This window comes from Sinocyclocheilus anshuiensis, unplaced genomic scaffold (assembly GCF_001515605.1).
Source record: "Sinocyclocheilus anshuiensis isolate Anshui unplaced genomic scaffold, SAMN03320099.WGS_v1.1 scaffold572, whole genome shotgun sequence".
Taxonomy (NCBI): domain Eukaryota; kingdom Metazoa; phylum Chordata; class Actinopteri; order Cypriniformes; family Cyprinidae; genus Sinocyclocheilus; species Sinocyclocheilus anshuiensis.
In genome coordinates this window covers 2,219,902-2,238,848 of record NW_015555778.1, presented here as the reverse complement: position 1 = coordinate 2,238,848, position 18,947 = coordinate 2,219,902, and the positions used below count along the sequence as shown (strand labels likewise).

General features: G+C 38.2%; 2 protein-coding genes across 4 annotated transcripts in view; both read left to right on the top strand.

The window, feature by feature from the left end:
• Nucleotides 1-4,801, top strand: part of LOC107674515 (phospholipid phosphatase-related protein type 3-like) — a 5,901-nt gene extending 1,100 nt beyond the window's left edge. The window contains exons 4-5 of the mRNA XM_016468498.1: nt 388-561; nt 1,672-4,801. Coding sequence (XP_016323984.1) covers nt 388-561; nt 1,672-2,943 — 1,446 coding nt within the window. The 3' untranslated portion in view covers nt 2,944-4,801. The remainder of the gene's footprint in view (nt 1-387; nt 562-1,671) is intronic.
• Nucleotides 4,802-9,834: 5,033 nt separating this feature from the next.
• The window catches only part of LOC107674557 (paralemmin-1-like), a 34,606-nt gene continuing 25,493 nt past the window's right edge, over nt 9,835-18,947 (top strand). For all 3 annotated transcript variants that reach the window (XM_016468562.1, XM_016468561.1, XM_016468560.1), the window contains exon 1: nt 9,835-10,175. The gene's annotated coding sequence lies outside the window, so the exon portion shown is untranslated. The remainder of the gene's footprint in view (nt 10,176-18,947) is intronic.

Here is an 18,947-nt window from a genome sequence, read left to right as displayed (position 1 = left end):
AATGAAGAGTGTTTAGTACAATTTAAACTGATTGTATTGTCGATAGAAATAATGAACAGCCAGCCAACATAATAGATGTGCATGGAAAAGACATATCACATATGCATTGACACAAGTAATAGATTTCAACAAGGATCATATTTTTTAAGAAGGATGTGATTTAATATGCTCTGTTGCGTTATGTTTGCTAGATTAGAGAAAGTCTAATTATAGGTAAGTGCTTCACATGTCTAGCTATTTGGCAGGATCCACTTCAAGCAACAGACGTAGGGATAAGTTGTTACTGCTTCCCACCTTGCGCTTGTCAGACTGTCAGAAGCTGCAAGGCAGCATGTTATTAATTTGCACATGACAGCTGGAGACCTCTACTGCTCTCTGCTCTTCTAGATGTACTTCAACTCAACAATCTCTGATAGCACCAAGCTGCTCAAACCCGTTCTGGTGTTTGCCTTTGCCATTGCGGCTGTGTTGACGGGACTCACTCAGATCACCCAGTACCGCAGTCACCCTATTGATGTTTACGTTGGGTTCTGTATTGGTGCTGGTATTGCCGCATACCTGGTAAGTTATTGGTTTGTGGTGTAGTGTATTTGGTCAGCCATCCTCCATGTAATGTCTTTTGACATGTTGCTATTGAGCGTTTTGTGCTATTGAGTGATTTACCCAAGAAGATGTTACTGCATCAATTTCCATGTTGGTAGATTCTAGGGTTTGAGGTTGGGCAAAGCCTACATCTGGGGATAGGGGCTTAAACAACATTTAGCAAACTGTTCTGTCAGGAGTAGAGCTATAACAGTTTACTTTTGTAAGGCAGACGCTTCAATGCTAAATAAAAAGGATGCAACATTCAGTGCATTCAAGATATACATTTCACAAAGTCATGCATTACCTGGGAACTGGACCCATTGGACTCTGGTGCTGCTAGTGCAATGCTTTACTGTTTGAGCTACAGGAACACTGTTTGATTGTATTTTTTTGCAACCCGCCAGGAACACATCCTACATGGCAAAATCACATTTTGGGTATTCCTAGCTTGGGGGTTTTCACACCATTTCTGGAGCCTCCCCAGCACTGCACATTTTGGATGATTCCTTTTGCTATGCCTTATTTCAAAGGCTGCGTCCTCTGGAGATTGCATTTGGTGGCCACATACATCATTGAGGCTGTCTCAATTCAGAAAAGTAACCATTACATTCCAAAGTAAGAAAGAAATTACAGTAATTCACACCTCAGAAAGAATAAATGTTATAATGTTTTTTTGTAACGAGACATCCTCAGTGACGTATACGGCCAACAAATGTGACCTCTGGAGGGTGCAGTCTTCGAAATGACATTGATTCCCAGGGAACACAAAAACTGATACGGGGTTATAAAACATAAATGCCACTGAAAGCAATATAAGTCACTTTGGATAAAAACATCCATCAAATGAGTGACTGTGATTTGGCCAATTAGAATTATGGATCAACACCTTGTCCTAGAACAATATTCCTGTTTAACAAACATACTACTAATCCTATCCTTAACACCAACCCTAACCTTGGTTGATATGAATGTTGTACAAGCTCCTACCCCAGCCCTAAACCTAACCCTAAACTGAACTGGTTGAGAGGAATGCTCTTTTTTGTTCTGAACTAATCAATGTAATGGAGCCACTTTAAATCATTCCAGGCTCTCCATGCTGTTGCCAACTTCAAATCTCCAGAGGACACTGTCATCCCACAACCCCCTCTTCTGCAGAAGGATGCTTTGAGGGCTCTGGCCCAGAGAGGCCATGACTCTGTCTATAACAAAGGCCACGCCTCTGAGAGCAATGAGGAAATAACATCACCAGCATCTCTAGATGGGCTGAACCGGCCTGTACAGCGGGAGAAAACCTCATTGGGAAGCTTAAAGAGAGCCAGTGTGGACGTGGAACTACTGGCACCTCGCAGCCCAATGGGTAAGGAGACAATGGTAACCTTCAGCAACACATTACCCCGTGCTACAGCTCCAGAGGAGCCAACGAGGCGTGTAGTGACAGTACCTGTTCCAGTACCACTGGACCCCATGCGGTCACAGCAATTAGTTTCTGAATGGAAGCAAAGGTCAATGGAGATGAGAGGCGGCAGCTTGCCCGATGAGGACACCAGTGAGCAGGGCTCAGATGGCGGCAACGACACAACCACAGAAGAGGATAGTGTCCACTCTTCAGTCTGTTCGTCTGTTCAACAATCAGCCAAACCTGCTAACCCACCTACAGGTGCAAGAATAGTGATGTCCCCTCGTCCCCCAGCACAGCCCTCGGTCCCCCCGCCTGTGTCCCCTAAAAGCGCCAGCACTCGGGCCAAATGGCTGTCCATCACAGAGAAAAGTGGTGCTAATATTCCAGTTCTTAAGGCAGGAAATCAGCCTCGGATCATGCAGGTCATTGCCATGTCAAAGCAACAGGGACTCCTGTCAGGATCAGCCAAATCCTCAGAGACTTCGTCCTCTTCTGGTACCTCATCCATCACAGGCACAGAATCATCACCTAATCGTTCAGAACTTGATAGCAGTTCAGGCATCATCACGGTTGATGCCCACGCCCCCCACCACCCTGTAGTTCGTATGACCTCCAACCCCAATAACCCCTGGGAGTGGAGAGGATCTTCTGATGGAAACACAACCGAGTCATACGAGCTTAAAAACCTCAACCGTGAGGGCTCCTGCAGTTACCGTCACGTCAGAAGCATCTCTCCTCACTCCTCCGCCAGTGTGGCTGACCACGGGCCGCCCCAGCCTCCTCAACCTCCCCAGCCACTACTTCCCCCTCAACTCCCACCGGTGGGTCAAACCTCAGAGGGTCGCAGTCTGCGCCGCAAGACCCCTCTAGTTCTGCTGGATAGGGAGGGCAATCTGAACCACACTGAACAGGTCAGCTACTATAAAAAGCTACAAAGTGGCAGGTATTTCAAAGAGTGACAATGTGCTAACATATATTTGAGCACAACTACACTTTTTGGTCTTTGGGTTTTAATTACGTGATTTGATTCCATGAGGGATATCTGAATAATCGGATCCACTACACTTTGAGTCAGTAGAGCTTTTGAGAGATGCTGCTTCTGACGACTTAAGAGCACAATGGTTTTTGTCCTCTGAGGGCAAACCAAATTACATTATCAAAATTCCCATCAGTTGTATTGCGTTTACATAATATCCATATTATCACATTTCTACAAGGCAGATTGTATAATAAGGTTTGGGTTTATTTTATTGCTGCTCTGTTTGTTCACACTTGACTCTTACTTGTGACTGAGATGTCAAGTTGAATTTATGTGTATGTTTGTTTTTTCGCACGATTGTTCAGTGTATGTTGTAGTGATACAATAATATTAGAAATATTTGATTGCCTTGTAACTCTCATGGTGAAAACCGATTTAAAGTGTTTTGTTGGCTCTTTATGAATGATAATTGCTCTGCAAAAGGGTAGCGTTCTATAGCGTGACTATAATTGCTTATAAACTGTTCTGGACATTCTGCAAGTCTACTGAAGACTCCCTGTGTAAAACGGTGGAAATATGGAAGCACTTTGAATAAGCACTTATAAATCACTTCATCTCTTTGTGTGTAAACAAGTGAGGTGAACTGGATTGTCTGTGAGATATTCCAAATGAATATTAGACTGACCTGGACTCTTTAAGGAAAGTATTTTCTCATAATCCATCACGTACCTTATAGTGGAACATCAATTGGACAACAGGTCCATGTGAAGAATTTCCTGCAATTCCCACATTTTATGTGTCATAATGAGAAAGAAAAAACTTTTTTTTTGGTGTAAATCACAAAAAATAATTATGCAAACGCTGGGATTTAGCTGTAACTATAGCAGTCTCCTTGTCATGCTGTTTCCCAGAGGTTCTCCTCTAAATGAACATGATGCATGTTATGTGAGTGTCATCAAGTTGGAAGTGAAGCCTTGTCAGTGAAGAATTCCAATCTGTTATAATGTACATGTGCAGCTGTCACTGCAGGTTGATTTTGGTGTGTGTCAGCTCTCTCTTCACGGTGCTCTGAGCTGCTCCTGGATCTCTGTAGATGGTTGTCCATAATGGATGCTTCGTGCGTTTGATGCAGTTTTTGAAAAAAGACAACATAAATGACAACAATAAACAAGCTGCTGAAAATATATAAATTGTCATTTGTGATGCACTGCAGACCTTGCCCCTCCCTTTTATGTACTGAAATATTTTCTGTTCATCTTTATAGACTTCTTTCATTTATAAAGTGAAACCTGCCTACAGCAGGTTAGTGGTGGTGATGTAGATTCTGAACCAATCAGTAGACATTTGAGAGTGATGTACATGAGATGTAAACAACTCTGAGCCATTCGATTTATAAAAATTCCTATAAATCATAGGAAGGCAGCTCATGGCTTCATTATATTTACCCTGCCTTGGTTGACAACAAACACGTGTTTCTTTCTGTCTTCAATGATCTCAATTTAACATATCTGAAATGGTGCCTTTTCACAGTATACAGCAGCATCTCCATCACAATATTGGGACATTAGTACACACACACACACAGACCTCAGTGTGAGCACCCTCTCTTGGCCTCACTTCTCACAGCAATTTAATTCTCATAATAAGTCTCCCATCCAGGTACTGGCCAAGCACAACACTGCTTAGCTTTAGTGGTAAACCAGGTTAGAGCTGCAGGGTGTCAGGTTTTCCAATGCTCTTGATAAATGTGAGGAGCCACTTCTTATGGTTAGGGCACTCAAAGTCCCCACGTTGTCCCATACACAAGCGTAATGCATTTTATGTTTCTGTCAGCAGGATACAGGGAATAAAAATGAATTAAACATTGTCTGGTTTTATTTATTTTATTATTATTATTATTTGTGAGAACAGATATTATAGTTTACTATTGTTAATCTAACAATTCATTGATGCTTGACAAGATAAATAATATCTGTTTTGTGATTTTACAAGAGCCATTTACAAGATTATTAAGAAGTGCATGTGTTTTTGTTTAATCATTGGCATTTGATTAAGCAAACTCCCAGAAGCATAATGACTCTGGAGGTCTAAATGATCATACTTAACCTCAGCACAGCCCTGACAAATATTTACAGTAATTAACCAGAAATACTAATCAATAAAATACTGCAGGCTTTTAGGTTTGATTCAATATATGACATGCTTGCATGTGGGACCTGATTTTTAAACAGCCTGATTTCTCATTAAAACTGGATTTTTAATCTCTCCACCACAGATAATTTCTAGCCCAGAGCATTTTATAGCATTTGCAAGACAGTCTTGCTGAGGTCATACTTTAAATTCTTATTAATTGCAGATTAAACCAAAGTACTGGCAGTGCAAGCATTCCTGAATATAAAATGCAGCTTGAATATGAAATTTTAGATGCAGGATGTGGCAAGCCACCAATAATAAAGTGGCAGGAAGAGAAAGAAACATTTCTACTACTGCAAAGCACACCATCTGTGAGAAATTGTTGTTACTCAGATGAAAAGAAAACAGTGATTTATGACTAATGATGATTGCAGTGATTTTACAAAAAAAATAAAAAATAATGTTGAAACACCTGGGGTTTAATTATACTGTTGCCATGCAATGCTCTGAGTGAGTACTGCAGAGATGCAAAGGATGTTCTTTTCTCCTCTAGAGGCATGAACAATTAGCTTGCTGTCAGTCCAAATGAATGTCAGACATGTCAAGACTCTTAAGTTTAGAGATCTCTCAGTATCGCACTGCTACATCTCAAAGAGACTGCAGATGTAGTCTGAAATGAATAAATGTTCTGATCATTTGGCACGCTTATGCTGGCTTACAGCTATATACAATAATGTTTCGAGCCTTTTTGTGTCATATAATGACCTCTCAAAAAGCCAGCGATGTATTTGGGCCCATTTTGGTATCATGAAATCTACCTAGCACCAGTATGCGCTTCTTCCACCTAGTCAACTCTGACACCTACATACGCTCTCCAAACATGAGCAGTGCCCACGCCATCCACTGCAACTATCGTGAAGTCTGCAAAAGCACAAACAGAGCTCTGGCTGTTGCTATGGTGACTGGGTTGAGCAGTGGGGGCCTCCAGTGCAGAGCAATTTATCATTTTAATAAGAACTATATGTGTGTTTCATGGGGCGGGTCTGGTCTCACAATCATTGACGTTCAGTTCATTTGATTACATTGAATGCGTTTGAAAGATGAGATGCTGAAATGTATTTTGAGCATTGACAGTTTCCTTTATTTTCAGCTTTGAGAGGTGTAGGCTGGGTTTATTATGTGATATCTGATGTAATCATTTTTCAAAAGATGAGACTCTCTGGAATAATGTCACGTATAAATAATATTAAACTGAAAGCTGTCACTTCGCTTTATTTATTTCATATTCTTAATTAGGGTTTATATTCTTAACTTGGAAATATTTCTTCTTGGCATACATTTTTATCTTGTCAAAATTCTTGGCATTAATTCTTATCAAATGAATTTTGGATTTTTAGTAAACAAAATATTTTGTCTAATGTCTACCTGTTCTCCAACTATTAGCAGCTTGACCTCCAGAAATGAAAGAAAAAAATTGTACCCACAGTTTTAACAACAAAATGCATACGCTTTCCTCATATTTCTCATATTTGTACAAAATGAATACAGGAAGAATACAATGAATCATCTGGCGTCAGAACCCAGGTGATGACTTTCGTTCGTCCCCTCCTGGTGTTCAGTTTACTCATCCTGATTAAATTCAAGTTGATTAAATTTTCAAGAGCTTTAATGAAGACAGCGGCCCTTTGATCTCCAGGTGCTTCGACTGCTCATGGTGTTAAAGATTTTATTTTGCAACGCACTTTTCCTGAGCTCTAAATAAGTATCAAATTGCTTAAATAGTGTATTTAATATTTTTTTTTTAGAGATTCAGTTCAAGATTTAGCACAAGGGTTTAGTGCAAGAAGTAAGTATATTGTATCACCAAGTTATAATTCTCTTGTTTTTTAATTTTTCTATGAGTCTAGTGTAATAAAAACTTTGGGTCAGCTTAAGAGTTCTAAAGGTGTTTTTGATTGTGATTCTATGTTTGTTAAAAAGTATACCAATGTTCTTAGCACACTCATTACTCATCTAGTTAATTTGTCAATAAAATAATGTTATTTTCCAAATGCTTGGAAGTCAGCAGTAAATGCACCTATATTTAAGACTGGAGATCCTACTGATGTAACCAACTATAGACCTACTATTAGTATTCTTCCAGTGGTTTCCAAAGTAATTGAAAAGGTAATCTGTAATCATTTAATAGAGTATTTAAATTTAGGTTATTTTCCACTACATCCTATGCAGTTCGGATTTAGGGCACATCAGAGACAGCAAACTGTTACTTTGTTGAACAAATTAAATCCAGTCTTGACAGGCAAGGTGTTGTTGGTGCTGTCTTCCTTTATTTTAAGAAGGCTTTTGATTCTGTTAATTATAATGTACTTTTATCTAAATTGTCAAAGTTTATGCTGAAATGACAGCATCATGCTGAAATCAAAACCTCCTCCTCCACACACACGCACACGCACACACACACGGCCACCACAGCCATTTCAGCCCCCTCTCCTCCTGACAGAAATTTAAACTCAGCAGAATCTGGAAGGCTGATGATTTGAGGAAAATCCTGTATTCCACATCGCAGGAGCGTCATTAAAACTGATTGTTTTGTGTTATTACAGAACCAGCACACTCAAATTAAATGACCTGCCTCATGAGTGATCATTTAACCCTGACCGCAGAGGCCAAGAAACCACCCAGATGGCATTTCACACCCACCTCCTACACCCCACCGCTTCCCCCTGCCTCCATTTCTTCCTTTGTGTCTTCATCGTCTCGGATCGAGATGGAGAGAGTTACGCTGCACTCCGAGAGAGCTGGCAGCGCTCCAATCCCCTGCAACGGCAACATTTCCATTGATCACAGCAAATGGAGACAAGTCAAGTTACCACGGCAACTGGCAGGCCAGTGAGGCAGCTCAGTGTGCAGGTTGCCGAAGAGTCAGTGTGAGGACTGGCTGCAGGAGCATCAGGGTGGAGCTGTGTAGGCTGGAATCCTTCAAAAGAAATGAAAAGATACCCACGGTGTTAAACAAGCCATTATCTCACTGCTTCGAACATAAAGGTGACTAAGAGATTCGGTGCACTTATGCATTTGAATATTTCTAAGTGTTTGCTCATTTTGAAGCTGTGATCTTGGAAGCCATACAGATAAAGCTTTACTGCTGTTTCTGAACACATTTCAGAAAGCCGAGTTGGTGCAGAGGACAAAATTGTGCTCAACTTATTAACAATGTGTATATATTTCATTGATTTATACATTTTCAATGATTTATCACCCATTTCATAATGAATTCAGATTTCTATGATAGAGTCCTAAGGCAATGTATGTAGAGCAAGAGCTGGTCATGTACTCCATCTACAGGCTGCCTGCCCAACACACAACAACACAACCCAACTGCAGTGTGCTGATAGAACTATACACCACAGATTGTCATATTGTGTCATACTGGCATGTAATCTGTAAATAACATAATAACTTATGTAGCCTAATTCTCCTCAATGTACACCATAACATGGATAAAACAATCTCTGCTATTTTAAAAAACCAAAAATGACATTAAAAATATTAATTGTATTAAAACAATTTTTTTTTTAATTTTAAGTGAATTTCAATATTGGAGCGATAAAGGGAAAATGATAAAAAGGAGCGACTTTTTTTTAGCAGTATAACATTTTTTTAGCTGCATAACATATAATTACATATAAATATTTAGATATATCCCCTAAATTTAATTGTGCATAAATATTTGTGCACATTTCCAATTGTGCAAGGGGTACATAAATAAGTCTGTACATGCACTTACACAAGAAATGTTATTTCCTCTTCTTTATTAAAGGGTTGAAAAGTTAATGTGGCATTCAATCATTTTGAAGCAGAAGTGCATTAGATTATGTTAATGTAATTGACTTTTTAATGAATAATGAAGAGGTTAAAGATGTTACAGGAAGAGGAATAATCATATTTTGTCTTTACAATTTTTTTTTTTTTTTTTTACATTTTTATAATGAAGCCAATTTGGGATCAGTGTTATTTTAGTATCAATGAGATATCGTTTTTGTTAATATTTTGAATTAGATTTTATTTGTATATTTTGTGTTTGTTTTTTATATACAGTATGTTTCTGTCACTTTAAAATATGCTTATATATTTTTTTCATTTATGTTTATTTTAGTTTAGTTGTAGTTACTTTAGCACAGGATGTTAAACAAAGTAGCTGAAATAAAATAAGTCTAAAATAATAAATAAAAGATATTATAAAATATGTTTTCTGTATTTTATTTACTTTAGTTAAAATTTATGGTAACACTTTATTTTAAGGTGTCCTTGTTACACGTTACATGTACTTACTATTATAATAACAATTAATTATGCATAATTACATGCAAGTAACCCTAAACCAAACCCAAATCCTAACCATATAGTAAGTACATGTAGTTAATTAATATTGCTCAGTACTTATATGTATAATTACAGTGTAACAAGAGCACCTTAAAATAAAGTGTAACCAAATGTATTTTATTTCAAGTAACACAAATTTTATAATAGTTTTAGTTAACTATAATAACCCTGGTTGGGAGTTTTGATATAAATCCACAGAATATCATGCTCTCTTTATCTATATTTACATTAATAAATGATATATTCTGGGAATGATTTGCAACGCACATTTACATAGACTCGTAGTACCTTCTACTTCCATGAGGGGGTGACAAATCTTCCCTTTCATTATAAGACTGGGCCAAATATCCTTTAATATAAAACATCATTAGACGCGCATACATACACAACTCCGTCAGATCTCTGAGAAAGCGGACACTCTCGGAGAGTTCATGAAGAGATGTTACACTGTGAATGTCTTTAGAGCGCGGTGACACGGACGCGGACTGTATTTTCGGGGTTGCGCTGGTCGGATCATAAGGGAGATTCAGGGGAGGGACGCCAGCAGCAGCAGCTCCCGGTCTCACTGCTCATACACAGGGAGAAGACACAGGGCTGACACTGATGGTCCTGCGCCTCTGAGAGAGAGAGATAAAAAACCTTCACCCGGGAGAATTCACCTGAAATTTGAGGGAAACCGCATTGGAACACTGTGGAGTGAGTATAGCAATATTCTTGATTTAGTGGGCAGGTCAGTGTGCCGCTGGCCCTTATAATGAGTGAACTGTGCCACACCTGCAAAACATCCCAAGCTCTGCGCTTCTCTTGCAGTTCATGTACCGAGAGTGCGTTGCCTACCTATAGCACATTAAAACGGTGTTTTTTAAAATAAGGCTGTATTTTTCACTTAAAAAAAAAAAAGCTAAAACGCATATCGTTTCAATATTTTGCCACGGTGTAATCGGTACAGCGGATAACGGTATGACATCCAGCGTTGAGCAGCATCCAGCACACATGCGCTCTATATCCCATCGCTGACAGAAATAGGTTTCTCCTCATGGCTTTGACACTCTGTGCAGTTGTTTACATGCCTAATTTAGAAACAGCTTGTCTCTTTTTTAATAGGCCTATTTGGCGTACTTAAAATGCTATTCATCTAATATGCGTCTGTGTACAGTATGTCTGTCGCGTACTGTATTTAACCACCACGACTGCGATTTGGAAATAGGCAAGAGGCCGCTAGTCAGTAGTGCTGATATTGAGCACTACAGCATGATGTGTGACTACAGAAGTAAGTAATATCGAGTAACTTACGTTTAAGACAGAAATCCGCCCTTTTTATAGCCTATTTCATCTCCGACAACTAAAAACTGACCGAAAAGAAGCCAAAACAGTAGCTTTGCTTGTAAACAAGCAATTAGCGCAGAATAGAATCCGGTCTGGAGCACTGCATCAGAATGGACTTTATTTCTTCAAAACGCATCACTTTTCTCGAACTCCACTCCGGGTTTTATATTTCCCGCTCCATGCACACTAGTAAGAGAAACCCGGCTATTCACCTTTTTAAAGTATTAGTTCACTTCCAGAATAAAAATGTCCTTACTCAACCCCATGTTATCCAAGATGTTCATGTCTTTCTGTCTTCAGTCGCAAAGAAATGAAGGTTTTTGAGGAAAACATGCCAGGATTTTTCTCCATATAATGGACTTAAATGGTGGCCAACGGGTTGAAGGTCCAAACTGCAGTTTCAATGCAGCTTCAAAGCAAGAGGGTCTGGCTGCAGACTTGCACTTGCACTCTCAGACTTGCATTCTCAGACACTTGCGCTTCCGCTAGCGACGTCACTTGCAGTCTTTATTTTTTATTTTGTTATATTGTTTTTACTTTTTGTTTGAATCTCTCAACATTTTACAACAGTAGCCAGGTGGTGAAGACAAGAAAAAAGAAACAAAATTACGAAGTCACTTGAGTCAACAACAAGACATATAGGCTACTGAATTGTCTTTATCATCCGTTATTATGCCACATTAAGCGTTTTGCTGTATGAGAGGAAAAGTGAAAGTTTTGTTCATGGCCATCTGTTTGCCTTGTAGTACATTAAATAATAACTATATATCGAATTTGATCTTTTAATTGAACTTAATGTATCTTAAACCATTAAGCCATGTTAAGTGTTTATGTTTTTGAGCCGAGGAATAAGGGTCTTATCTAGTGAAACGATCAGTCATTTTCATAAAAAAAAAAAATGTAGCTTGACTTCACACATTGTGTAGTCTCATTGGAAAGGTCACGCGTGACGCAGGCGGAAGCACCGACCCAGTTTTTACAAAGTGAACATGCAAAGATAATCAAACGGCCTTTACAAAAAAGGTAAAACGGCGATGACAGATGATTTTGAAGTTGGAGGAGAAAATGAGATGGAGTTTTTCGCCCTACCCTACCTTTCTGAACCAGAGTACACAGATGAAGAGCTAAACGCGTGTGACCTTTTCCAACATGACAATGTAATGCGTGAAGTCGAGCTAGTGCAAGACGAGCATTTGTGGTTAAAAAGTACATAAATTTGTATTTCAAAAATCTGAATGTTTTCCTCAAAAACCTTAATTTCTTTGCGACTGAAGAAAGAAAGACATGAACATCTTGGATGACATGGGGGTGAGTAAATTATCAGGAAATTCTTATTCTGGAAGTGAACTAATACTTTAACAGAGCCTGCGTCCAAAAGCTGAAAAATGCTGCCTTCAGAGGATGCATTTCAAAACAGGAGGGCATCAAGGCAAGGCACCAATGTCAGCTTCACTTCCTGTTTCCTGAGATGCCTTCATCTTATCGATTTTTGAAGGCAGCATAGATGTATCTTTCTCTGCCTTTGATATCCCACAGTCCTGTGCATTCCATTCTGTGATGGTTGAGCTAAAAACAATAAAGATGCTGTCTGAAAGTTGCGTTTGGTGGTCAGTTTGTGAAAATGTATGTTTCTGATCAACGTTTTGCACTTTTGATGTTACTTCTTGCGAGAAATCAGTATTATAGTAATTAAATATTCACTTAGTTATCACCAAAACTCTGCCTCAGAAGCCTGTCCGAAATCAGTTTCATGAAGTGCCTTCATGCACAAACGCTGCCTGCAAAGTCATTGCCTGATAAGGCAGCGAGGCAACAAGTGAAAGGCCTAAGCTTTCGGACACAGCCACTGTAAGAACGCGAGGAGCCATTTAACTTGAATGTGCAAAAAATAAAGGATATTATATTTCTTCAAAGTTTCTTTTGCTGCAAGATACCATAAATTGGTATTTGTTATAATGTTATTTTAATTTACTATCATAATCATAAACTCACTGGTTTGTAGCGCAAATAGTTTTGCCGTTTACTGCACTTTGTTATTCTTCTGCTTATTTACCTATAGCTGGCTAATGAATCGGAAGTCTCCAAACAGTTTACTGCACATTTTTATAGCTATTTACAGCTAATGAATTGTAAGTCTCGCACATTCAAAGAAAACAGCTTACATTTTTTCTTAGTTTTGCAAAATAAGGTGGATACTGTATCAAGAGAAAAATGCAGAAGCTCTTTTAAAAGCCATTTACAAAATCAAACAACAAAACTTTATATTTTCACAGTGCTTGCAAGTATAAGTTAAACTAAAAAGTGATTAGGTTATTGATGATTTACATACTACAGTGGTCTTGCGTTAATTTTCATACTGAATTGTGGTGGGTCTTTTTTTCTCTGATGCATCTCTCTGTTTCTCTGACTTCTTTTGCTGCGCCTGGTACTTTCTTTCAGCAATACAACTAGTTAATTGCAACATTTCAGTATATTGTAGATTGAATTGAACTTTGCAAGTTGGTCCTTGTGTAATGCATTACACTCGAGAGAAAGACGAATGATGGCTTAAAGTCATGATGCAACGGAAGTAGCGGCAGATCATTTCTCTATTGTGACATACATCTGAGTGAAATTGATTATTAATAATGTAGAAAAAAAGTAGGGCAGTTCTTGGTTCTGTTCATCAGTTGTTGATTGGATGGAGGCAGAAATAAATGTACGCTTGCTGGCGATTGTAAGAAAGGGGCAGGGTTTAAGCAGACTACATGATTAGAGAAATCTGGCATACATCACCAGAGAGAAGTTGTTTTGATTATGACAAGGTCAAAATATATTTTTTAAATAAAACATGCATGGATGAGTTGTTCACAATAAGAGCATTAAAGGAGACATATTATGCCCCTTTTTACAATATGTAATATAAGTCTCTGGTGTCCCCAGAATGTGTCTGTGAAATTTCAGCTCAAAATACTCCACAGATCATTTATTATATCATTTTGAAAATGCCTATTTTGAGTGGAAGCAGAAGCACGCTGTTTTTCGGGCCGGTCTCTTTAAATGCAAATGAGCTGCTGCTCCCCACCCCCTTTTCTAGAATAGAGCTGCGCCATTACAGCTCGTACCTGCTAAAAAACATCTGTTTTGGTTCTTTTTATCATGTTTATCGCGCTGAAATCATGCGTTTTAAACCATATGAGTTTAAACATCTGATATATGGTTTTCTGAGATCACACATCCGAAGCACACGGACCGAAAGCGGCTGTCACAGCATGTGAGTACTAAACTAAGTTCTTATTCACCACAATAATGGCGCCGTGGTTGTAAATTTACAGATTAAGGGGCGGTAATATTATAATGAGATCCCTTTGCCACGTCACCAAGTGAGCGAAATCTGACGCGCTCGCTTTCTCAGACGCTTGCAGAAAAAGGCTTACCAAAACAAAGTTACTGGGTTAATCTTTTTCATGTTTCCTTGGTTGGTAGATGCACTGGGGACCTGATTATAGCACTTAAAACCTGGAAAAGTCAGATTTTCATGATATGTCACCTTTAAGATGCATTTAGAAAACAGAAATGGAGAATTTCCATTTCATGCAGACTTTAAGCAGTGATAATCAGTAGAGATTTAAATTTATTCACTTCAAAATCTCTTTTTTTCCCCCAGTGTCAGCTTCAAATGTCGATCAGCTTTGAATAAAGATTTCCGTCGGACTGATTTCTGTATGCATGCAGCGTGCTAATAATCCATGAACTGAAAATCCTGTTTCCCTCTGTGAAACTGAGAGGATACATACATCATGACCGGACTTTAGCTAGAGGAGCAGAGACAACTGCCGGCAGACTTAATTACTCTAATGTACTCCACCAGAGAGAGGGAGAGAGATGAGGGGTGGACTGACAGTTGCTCCTGGAATCTGAATGAAAGGCTCTGCCCATATCGGATGACACATGCCTCTCCATTAGCGACTCACAGGGGTCTGTCCAAAACCCCATAAATGACCACTCCATGAAGGGGAGGATGAAATTAGGCGCTGTTTTATTGGCACAATGAAAATATCTTCCCTGAAATATGATCTGAGCTGCTTTTAGCTGACAAAAATGTGGTGGTAATTGTATGGATAAACCTATTGTGTATTTTGGGTACTGCACATTGCATTTTTATGACCAATGCAGTTCTGGTGAAATTTGAGAATGCTAAAGGCCCCGATATACTTCAAACGAAGTTCTTTTTCGTTCTTTGTTTGAGGGCAAAAAGAAGTTCTAAAAGGCTAAGCAACGGTATACTGTTTTCGAACATTCCGACACCCCCGCGCTGCAGGAGGCGGGGTTGTAAACATGTGTCACACCGCCCGCATGTACCCCCTAAACACAACAAAGATGGCGGCTGTTAGAGAAGAACAGTTTCGTAAACATCTGGCAGTAGCATTGATCTATTCAATGGCAAAGAAAAAGAACAAGAACAAGAACAAGCGACGCAGATGGTATGTGCGTCCACTTAACGAAAACAGAAAGAATGATGGCGAGTTTGCCCTTTTTATTCAGCAAATGCGGAGCACAGATGAGGAAGTGCATTTTTCATACTTCAGAATGTGCGCCGCGTGGTTTGACGATCTCTTGAAAAGGGTATCGCTATATGTGAAACATGCAAAAACGCACAGGACACAGATTTCCACTACGGAGAGACTGGCCTTCCCTTATGAAAAATAAGTTTATTCAAGTGTGCTATTAGTAAACTTCTTTTAAACTAAAATAGGAAAGTATACTTTCAGTCTACTTTTTAACTACTAGTACTCTGATATTTGTATACTTACTACATAGAGTATACTTAAAAATATACTTGAAATTTACCTAAGTATACTTAATAAAATAAACTTGAAGTATACTACTTTTTTGGTAAGGGTTGACACTCCGAGTACTAGCTTGTGGGGCTACGCAACAAAGTGTGGCTGAAACATTCAAGATTGGACCGTGCACAGCCCGCAAGATAGTGACGAAGATGTGTTCTCTGGCCTCCGTGGAATGAGAAACGAACCAGGGATAAAAAAAAAATCGCACGTCAAAGAATGCGGAGTTCCAGAACACACCCACCGACTGCGTAATCGCCATGGACCAATGGTAGCTCAAAGGAGCTTTAGGAGGCAAAACGAACTCCCCCAAAAAGTTCGCTTTGGTGAACTGTTTCGAACTGCCAAAACGAACTTCGTTTCGGCCTGATTTTGTTCGAAATGACGTCATTTCATTCGTTCTTCAATTTTGTTTGAAGTATATCGGGGCCTTAAAGCTGCTCTTTTCTCTTTCAATAAACGGAGTGTTATTAACCTCAGGCTACAATGAGAAGGTTGATGGGCACGTCAGTTCCTGTTGATGTCGCTTTGAAACTCAGCATGCGTACCATTTCCCCACTGTCATCCTTGTGAAGTGCTGATTTCTGCCACATGTGCTGAGGAATGCTGGGAAGCTTCAAAGGATTCATCAGACTCCATGTCTGAGCTGAGTCCTAATGAACAGGCCTGAAACTGCTTGGTCAGGGTTCCTCAAAGATGGAAGACGAAGAAGACTGAGCAAGAACTGAAGCGAGTTAAAAAAGCAAGGGAAAGGGAAACCCTTCCCACCATGCTTCAAAACTTATATATCATTTGCCTCTCACTTCCTGTCCATTTTGTTATTCTCTTCGCGCTGTAATTCACTATCAGTGTGAAAGGAGCTTGGTGTTATCACATTTATCTGTCATGGCCGACACCCTTTACTGACAATATGGGGGTTGTATAAATTAGACAATGTTCTTTCAGTTCAATTCATTGAACAGTTCACAAAGAAATCCACAGGGACGTGCCTGTTTCCCTGGACAGAACAGTGTTGATTTCAGTATAGCAACTAGCGTCGTCAAAAATCTGCGCAAAAGTTGTGTCGTGTATTCCATCCTTGAAGGAAGAGTTCACCCAAAAATCTAAATTCTGTCATTTACTCATGACAGATTATACCAAACCGGCATGAGTTTCTTTCCTCTGTTGAACACAAAAGAAGATATTTTGAAGAATGTTGGCAACCAAACAGCCATTTTCCAAACTATGGAAGTCAATAGGGACCAGCAATTGGACCAGGTTACTGACATTCTTCACAATATCTTGTTTTGTGTTCCACAGAATAAAGTCAGTCATACAGGTTTGGAACAACAAGAGTGTGAGTAAACAATGACAGAATTTTCATTTTTGGGTGAGCATTCACTTTAATTTCAGTGCAAAACACCCAGACACATTTACTGTTTGGTCTCTGGATTCATAGAGTAGCAGAATCTGGCCTCTCATCTACCACAGCTCAGCTGTGTCTGTGACCCTATAACCAGACATGATTACTGTGCTGTGATAAGCCCGAAGGCATGAGCAGCCCTGCACATGGCTTAAAATTATACTATAAATCAGAGTCGGTCTATAGAGTCTGAGTTCAGGCTAAGCATGTAATTTCTTTGGCAATGATAGGATGAATTCTCTTTGGAAATCTTTAGACAGCAGACGTGACAAATCTGTGGGAATAAATTAAAAAAGGTTAAACCAATAATGTCTGGGCATTGAAGTAGTTACCCTTGACATTTAAGTGTGTTTTATGGTTATGGTTATTAGTTTTGTAGGGTCATTATAGGAGCATGGCTCATTGGGCAGATTCTACTGCTGGGATGCAGACTGACTTCATTTGTATTGTTCAGTTTGATTGAACATTTGTATTACATTCATTTTTTTGGTTGATATTAACTTTCAGGTCCTTGGGTCATTCTTAGAAAATTATGTCATCCATTTCCCCATTCATTTTTACTTTTATAATTAAATGAACTTAGTTGTAATTTTTTAATTGAAAGTATAAAAATATGCAATGATATTTAAGTCCATTATTAGTCATTTTTGTAATTTCATCTTTAACCCTGTAAAGTTTAACCTCAAAAAAAAAAAAAAATTAAAAAGTATAAGAAATTACAGAGAATTTTGTTATCTTTTCTAATTATAATAAATTATAATTACAAAATAATAAGAAATTATTCATTTCTGAATTACATTAACAGGGTTGAAATAATGTATTGTAGCATTTAGGATTAGTAACAATAATTAATTATTAGTAGTTTGCAAGGTAACCAAAAACAGTGATTGCAGTTGAAGTTATTGTTAACTAAAACTAAATATATTAAAATGATTTTCATTAAATAAGATAAAGCTGAAATAAAATAAAATAAAGTGTAAATATTACATTAAAGCTTATATGTAAACTTAAATGAAAATTGGAAATGTTGCCCTGGCAACTAACTGAAATAAAATAAGTTGAAGTACTAAAGTTATTAAAACTAAAATAAAAAATAAATAACAAAATGCACAATAAAAGCACATAACAAAATTACTAAAACTTAACATGAAATTAAAACTGAACACATTTCTATTTTGTGTTTCTATTTAGATTTCTATTTTGAATAAAAGCTGTTCTTTTTAACTTTTTATTAATCAAAGAATCCTGAAAAAAGTCACAGGTTCCAAAAAAATATTAAGCAGCAAAACTGCTTCCAATATTGATATTAAATCAGCATTTAAGAATGATTTCTGAAGGATCATGTGACACTGAAGACTGGAGTAATGACTGATGAAAATTCAGCTTTAACTCACAGGAATAAATTATATTTTAAAGTATATTAAAATAGAAAACCATTATTTTAAATTGCAATCATATTTCACAATATTAATGTTTTTTTCTGTATTTCTGATCAAATAAATGCAGCCTTGATGAGCAGAAGAGACTTCTTTAAAAAAAAAACATTTAAATCTTACTGTTCCCAAGCTTTTGAATGGCAGTGTATATATAAAGCTAGTTCTTGGTAATTTAATTTCTTTGGTAATTTCAGTAACATCTTAAAATGAAATGGTAATGAATAATACAAAAATATTAATAAATAATAAAAAAGCTACAATTTTCAAGCACAACTGACACTGTTTCCTAATAATGGGATTTGGATACATTTTCCAAGTAGACCACAAATTAGTGCTTTGGTGAAAATCTGTCTTGAATAGTCCTCTTACTGTCTCTATGTTTGTGGGACACTCCCGCAGTCATGGGGTCTCAAAGATGCTCTTTGTGCCTCATGCTTTTTTCACTGCAGGAGAACGTTTGTTCATCCACACGACCTCG